The sequence below is a fragment of the Seriola lalandi genome, unplaced genomic scaffold (assembly GCF_002814215.2).
Source record: "Seriola lalandi dorsalis isolate HSWRI2012SDOR001 ecotype SW California unplaced genomic scaffold, Sedor1 jcf7180002054977, whole genome shotgun sequence".
Classification (NCBI taxonomy): Eukaryota; Metazoa; Chordata; class Actinopteri; order Carangiformes; family Carangidae; genus Seriola; species Seriola lalandi.
In genome coordinates, this window is record NW_019525527.1 from 424,297 (window position 1) to 431,880 (window position 7,584).

The following is a 7,584-nucleotide window of genomic DNA, read 5'->3' on the forward strand; positions in this document are numbered from 1 at the left end:
GGGTAAATCTGGATGAGTTTGGCTCAGAAACGTTGGAGGTTTTTAATTTTTTATTTGAATGAACAGATCCAGCCAGACCTGATGAACACAGGAAGAAAGAGGAGTGCTCCTACCTTCAGGTGACTCCTCCTGGACGTACGTCCCCGTCAGGTACCTGTGGACCAGCGCCGACTTACCGCTGGCCAGGTTACCCACAATGCCCTGCAGCGGAGACAGGAGGGGAGGGGTGATCAGTCAGTGTCAAGAGTTCAATAATACACAATATGCTTTAATTACAGTCACGTGATTTAGTGCGAGGTCTTTGAACTCACCACTTTCAGTTCTGGTACCATTCGACTCAGCGTCCACTCCTGACTGTTCACGAACGCATCTGTAAGAGACACAGAGAGGGAGACACCTGTCAATCAGCTGTAACGAACAGGCGGCGCCTTCAGGTGCAGCAGAGGTCGCCACGACTCGACCTTCGCACGACAACGACACGACGAGCGGCGGTAACGAGGGAGTGGATCTGTTCCTGCTCAGTGATGAGAGGGGAGGAAGACGAGGAGGAGGAAGAGCTGACAGATGACTGACAGCAGGATTAAACCCAACAACACAAAGTTCCTTCTCAGATAAATCTCATTTTAAATTTCTAGTTTTAAGAAGTAAAAAATGTTTTTATATTTATCTGCAGCAATAAACTGAGAAACGTCAAAGAAACCTGGAATCAATTAGGAGCCATCCAGATGTTTTATATATACAGTATATCCAGATGCTGACAACGATTCAAGACCTCGTAATGACGGAGTCCAGGTCTCATGATGAACAGCTTCAGGTGTCACAGTGATGATCTCAGGATGAACGACTCACACACTCTCATTTATTCTGTTGTTCTGAGCGACAGCAGCTTCAGTTTGATGTTTGTCTCTACAGAGCTGGTTTGTTTGGAGCGCTGAGTGTGTGTGTGTGTGTGTGTGTGTGTGTGTGTGTGTGTGTGTGTGTTAAGCTCCAGAGCAGAGGCAGTGGGGCTGAGAGGTCATGGGAAATGAGGTGGGGGTGGAGGCGAATTGATCTTCCTCCCACACACACAATTTCCAGATTCAACTATCCAAGTGTGTGTTATTGAAGTGAGATAGTCAGTGTTATCAGGGAGGTCACATCCCTCTGTCCAGACACACACACACACACACACACACACACACACACACACACACACACACACACACACAGCTGTGGACGTCTCTACATCTTTGGTCCTAACAAACATTTTGGAGTTGGTGTCTGACAGCTCTGAGTCGTCTGCTCGGCGGCAGCATCACGTCTCTCTGCATCATCAACCGGCGTCTTTGACTCACATCTGCTGCAGCAGGAGGAGCAGACGTGTTGAGGAGCAGACGTGTTGAGGAGCAGACGTGTTGATTGAGGGAGATCACATGATGAGACGAGCGTTTCTCTGGAGAGAGAACGTGCAGCAGCTCGCTGCCAGTGTCAGATTTTACACAGGAAACAACAGGTGCAGGAGAATCAGCTCTCACTGTGAACGAGCCAAAGACGCTCAGTCACACAACGAGCTGCATTTTTACAGCTACGCAAAGTTTCCCATCTTCACTGAGACGCTGCTGTTTAATCTGCGGGGATCGGCCGAGGTCACATGACCAAAAGACGACAAACAAACGTGTGAGTGTTTTGGAAAAGCTTTTTCATGTTGATTTTGATTGATTTCATCGAAGCAACAAACATTAACAAAACAAACCCGAACATCTCGGCTCACAGACTCATTCACATTCAAACTGATGAGAAACTGAGATTTAAAGAAAAACAGAAGGTGTGGCTCAGGTCTGTACGACACTCTTATCTAAACCAGTGTGACACAGAAGGCTCCACGTTCTGTGAAATACACTGTGTGAATCAATCAGTGATCCAAAGACACAAGTGTGACCTGATGCCAATGTATCTAGAACCAGGTCCAGGACCCTGAACCTCCTCGACCCTGTTCAGACGCCGCTGACCCTGCTGCTCTCTGCGACACCTCGGCCTCGGTGTTAACTAGGCCAGTGGGTCGGAGCCACTCAGAGCCCCCCAGTCCCTTTTTACTAATTCATCAGCAGCAATCTGTGTCAGCCTGAAGACTCAGTGTCTCTCCACCAGAGAGAGAGAGACAGGAGACAAAGTGCTAAAAGCCCTGAAGCACCGTGACCTCTGGACCAGAAAAAGATGTGAAATATAATAAATAAACAGAGTTACAGTGATTTTAAGTTTGTGGTTTCAAACTGTGAAATTCAGTTTGTTTTCACCTGCTCAGGTCGAATCTGAGCGGGAAACAAACAAGTGACACCAACAATCCAGATAATCACAGTGACGGAGTTTCACACTGACTTGATGTTGTTGGACGTGAGAAACCACACGAAACAAAACACGTACAATCTGCTGCGTTCCTGCTGAATCACCAGGCGGTAAAACTTCTTTTCCACGGCGAGACGAGACAGATGGAGATTCAGAGACCGGCTCGTGTCTTCATGAACCAGTTGTTTTAATGGCGGCTGACCTGCTGACCCTCGGTCCGACACTCTGACCTCTCCGACTGCCCCAACACAAAGTCTCAAGAATCTGCTTCTCCATCAGTGTGAGACTAGATCTTTACTCAGCTCTGAAGGAGAACGCAGGACATTAATATATGTCCAGTGCTGCTTTAAAACTACAGGAGCCACGTGACCTCATCATGACCTCACGACCCCGCTGGTGGAGCCCGGGGCAACAATAAGCTGCCCCACTGCCCCATTATGCCCTAGAAACCCACCAGTCTTCTCCTGTGTCCTCAAACACCGCCTCGCTTGATCCGTCATGTCGGACACAAAGTGCTTCAATCTGTCATTTCTTTTCCTAAGAACTGATCAATGAACTGATCAATCATATCGGCAATAAAGTGTCAGAGAACACATGAAAATATTTACAATAATATAAAAACAGAGAAGAGCTTCACATTAATGACTGAATTATTTCCTGTTTGGTTTAAAAACCGTCACAAAGAAAAAACTCAAACTCTTCAAATGTCGTTTCGTCCAAAATCCAAATGAATTATTGATTATCAGAAAAGTTACTGATAATTTTTCTGTTAATCAACTGATCGTTGTGACTCCACATCAGATCCTCGAGCTCGACATCATCACACATCTGTCCTGAAAACAGACGTTTTCCTCCAACTGTTCCTGTTGCTATGATACTGACACAGTGTGTTTGTTTCTGCTGTTTTCTACTGTGTGTGTGTGTGTGTGTGTGTGTGTGTGTGTGTGTGTGTGTGTGTGTGTGTGTGTGTGTGTGTGTGTGTGTGTGTGGATGGTATCTGTCTGGAAAGAATCCAGAGAGAAGCTTCCCTATTGGCCGGCGGTCACACAGAGGGGGATATTGTTGAGGGTCTTACAAACGCCGGCCTGTTTAGGGGACGCCACCCCCCCGACCCCACCCCGACCCCCCTCCCTCTCTGCCAGGCAGGATGTTGATCCAGCTGCTTCCTGTTTTCGGGGGCCCTCCAGTTCCCCTACGCTGGCTCCCAGTACGACCCACCCTGCAGGAGCATCATCAGCTGGTGGTCAAGGTGAGATGGTTGAACTGGTGTTGAGTTTATGTCTTGGCTCTAATTGAAATCCATCGTTATTATTAATATTATTATTATTATTATTTTATTTCATTATTTTTTAAATGCTTTGTTTATAAATTAAAAAATAATCAACAGATAAACTGATGATGAAAATAATTATCATCTGCAGCTTCAACACTGCTGGAACCAACACTAACAATGAGCTCAGGGAAAAGGGAACAAGTGCAGCATCTTCCTGCAGACGATGATCTTTAATAACCACCTGCTGGTGCTCTTAGGTAAACACTGTGAAAACACAGTGAAAATACTGTACAAACACTGTACATCAGTGTTTTGACCTCCGTCAACAGAGAAATAAAAACTGCTGACAAAACTGTGTCGAGTCAGAGCGGAGGGAGACTCTGAGCCAGAGAGGATTCTGGGTAGAAAATAAAACAAAAGATGACGAGAAAACATCTGGGAACATGTGGGCACTGCAGCACTTGAACAAAATCAATCCATCCACACACACACACACACACACACACACACACACACACACACACACAGAGGAATAAACATCATTCATCAGGAGGAAGAAAAGCTGCATCATCTCTGAACTCAGGATGCAGATCACGAAAGAGAGAGAAAGGTGGAGAGAAGGGGAACGAACTATTTAAAGAACGACCTGCTTTATGATTTGAACTTGAAACTTTGCCCCACAGAGAGTGAAAGAGAGGACAGAGGAATGAAGACCAAGAGACAAATAAGAGCAGATAAATTTAGGGAGGAAGAAGGACGAGGAGAGAACAGATGCAGAGAAACAGATGGACGAAGACGAGGAGAAAAAGATGTCGAGCTCTTCCTCTTCGTCATCGCTCAGGGAGGAAAAACATGGAAATGAGAACGAGCGCCGTGGGACTGAAAACACTCCTCCATCCATCCCTCCATCATTTCAGCCCTCTGTGCCAACACTGAGCTGCAGAAAGAAAAGAAAGACTAAAACACATGGCAGAGGAAGAGGAGGAGGAGGAGGAGGAGGAGGAGACCTTCAAAGTAAAGCGCCAGGACTCTCTCCAGAATAATCTCCGTCATTAATTCTCTTTCATTTCACTCGTTTGTTTCTATTTCTGTGTTGGAGAACATGTATGAGCAGGAACACGTTCCTCAGGTGATTAACAGGGGAGGTTTACTGAGTTTGACCTCTGACCTTTCAAGACTGAAGTCAAAATCTTTAAATCTTCAATAACTCAACCTCACAGAGACAAATGTGATGCCTTCAAATGAAGTTTTGTTTAAACACAAAAACTATTTCCTTTACAGTGACATGTGACAGAGGAGAACAGGAAACATTATTTCTGCTTTAAATCCAATTAAAACATTTATTTTAGGTCTGCTCCATTATGGCAAAAATCATAGTCAGGATTATTTAACACGGTGACTCACTGACTTTAACCGTGGAACTTTTTAAACTTTAAATACAATTCAGCATAAAAACAGTCTGAACAGAAAGAAAAGCTGGACCGACAGTGGAACACGAGTCAATCAGCTTTTATTAGAGGGTTTACTCGCGTTTTAAAAACTGATTCCTGTTGATTTTGGTGTAAAAGGGTAAAAGTTAAAGAGACGTGAGCGTGGGACAGCAGCCAAACAGGGCGTGGTCTCTCATGACATAGATATATATATATATAGAAAGAGTCTGAACCGGCAAACTGCTCAAGACGAGTGAGGCACAAGAAACGTTTTATCTCCATTATCTAGTTTTCATCATCGTTGGAAGCTGAAAATAAAAATAGAAGAATCTCTCAGCTGTGATTTATTGATTATTCAACACATTTAACACCAAACTAAAGCACGAGCTTTAAACCTGAGTGTGAAGAATCCACATGAACAAATCAAGACGAGTTTCACCAGAACACACGATTCTCTTTTCATCTGAGATCTAAAGAGCCAAAAACCTGTGAAGACAAACCTCCCAACAAAAAGCAGAAACAGCCTTCAACACAACACAGTGACACGTGTGTGTGTGTGTGTGTGTGTGTGTGTGTGTGTGTGTGTGTCGAGGGCCACACAAATAGTGTGTTTACGGAAACACATCGACTGAGACACAACAGGAACAAACAGCAGAGCGAGGACGAGTCTCTGTGACCCACAATCTGGTCTGACAGGTCTGAACCGGTCCCGTCTCTCTCCACAGCGTCATGGACACTTCAAAGAGGAATATATATGTATATTTATATTTATATATATATATGTACATCTGTATATACAGTGGAGGAAGAGGGGGAGGACCAGAGGGAGGGAAAAGGAAGTGAGGGATGAAACAAGATGAAGATCAAAAGATGCAAATGAAATCCAGGACTGCTCCGAGTTTCATTTCCTCTCTGGGATTTTGACATTTCAACGTCTCCTCTGCATCAAACAAGTTCAGACTCACAGGTTTTACCTCCGGATGAATGTGTGAGTGGATGAACACATGAAGGGGAGAGTTATTGCTGCAGGAATATAAGAAACATGTTGCTGAGATATTTGGAGCATCAGTGATGTATAAATATATTAAAAATAAGTTTCATCACTCCTACTATTATTCTTTGCCTTCCTTCAGGGGAAGATTATCTAAGGATAATGCAGCTGTTTCCAGCTGTGATCGGCTCCCGTCTGCAGTGATTCATGACGAACTGTATTACTGCGATACGTCTTCTTCTCCCATCCACCACGCAGCGTTTTCCTCCCGGGTCCAAACGGACCAGGAAGTGTGAAATTATTACCCAATAATCACATCACACCTTTTCAGGCAACTTCATTCCAACTCCTTATCGTGACTTTTACACTTTCTTCTGGAATTTTATGATCAATAAATTTAATTTACATAAAAATAAACCACATTTTTTAGTTAAAAAATAAAAGATTTGATTTATTTTGACTATAATAAACAATCAGAGGAACGTGTTTGTAGTAAACGGGTCAAACACTCTAAATAAAAACATCTGAATAAAACACCTGACATTACCTGCAGGTTTTTCTTTTTGATGATTTCTAAGTGAATTTATGAACGTTTACTTATATTAAGTATATTTACAGTATAAATATGAATGTTATATAATTTGTATAGTTTTCTATTGTGGACGGAGGGTGATGAAGGTGGAGTGGAAACAGAAAATAGAGGAACTGATCTCAAGGTTTAAGACAGTATGACCATCGTTTTATTCTGAATGACCTCAGTTATTTCAGCAGGTACATTATTAAAATGTAAACCAATCAGATTCTGATGCGTCCGTCATGTGATGACGGATGAAAACACAAACAGGAAGCTGTGTTTAAACAGAGAGGAGATGTGGGTTTCTCTAAGGTCTCTCTCTGGCTCAACGTCTGACGATACAAACTGAGATCAGACTGTTTAAAGTTCTGTCTGAACACTGGGAGCCTCAACTGGACCGGACCCGGACCAGAACAGGTAGGACTGACGCTCGGCCTCACAGCTGAGTGTTTAGAGATGAAATAAAGAGATCAATATAAGAACGTGGAGAGGAGGCTGAAGGACAGTTCAAGTATGAATGAGCTGCTGAGAGGATGTTAATCCTCCGTAAGTGTCGCTGGCTGCAGTCGACCAAACATCCACAACTCTGGATCAACAAGCCTGAGTTAAATAAAGGTTTGTTTTCCTGCCTGTTGATTTGAAAAAACTTTATTTACACTGTGGAGACGCACTGAAATCCAGCAGAAGAGCCGTGCAGCAATGCAACAAAGAATTATTTCCATTTTATAGACTCCAGCTTTAACTTCTTGCCCGTTCTAGTAGTTACTAAGACTCAGATTTGAACCTGGTTTAATTTAAATAAAATCCAAACATCTCCGCAGGAGGCTGAAGAAACACTCGGTGCTTAACGTGTGTTTCTGCTTCAGGTCAGGAAGTGTTTGATTGTGATTAATTGGAGTGTGTTGTCAGGTTTATATACAGAGAAGTGAGGAACACCTGGTGTCACATTCAGGCCACAGCTGATCTCATTAAACCTGATTATTGCTTTAGTTCA

General features: G+C 43.6%; 1 protein-coding gene across 4 annotated transcripts in view; it reads right to left on the reverse strand.

Moving 5' to 3' along the window:
- Window positions 1-7,584, reverse strand: part of agap1 (ArfGAP with GTPase domain, ankyrin repeat and PH domain 1) — a 134,436-nt gene that overhangs the window by 69,531 nt on the left and 57,321 nt on the right. For all 4 annotated transcript variants that reach the window (XM_023396449.2, XM_023396446.2, XM_023396445.2 and 1 more), the window contains exons 2-3: window positions 312-370; window positions 114-201 (exon numbers count right to left, since the gene is read on the reverse strand). In XM_023396449.2, coding sequence (XP_023252217.1) covers window positions 114-201; window positions 312-370 — 147 coding nt within the window. The remainder of the gene's footprint in view (window positions 1-113; window positions 202-311; window positions 371-7,584) is intronic.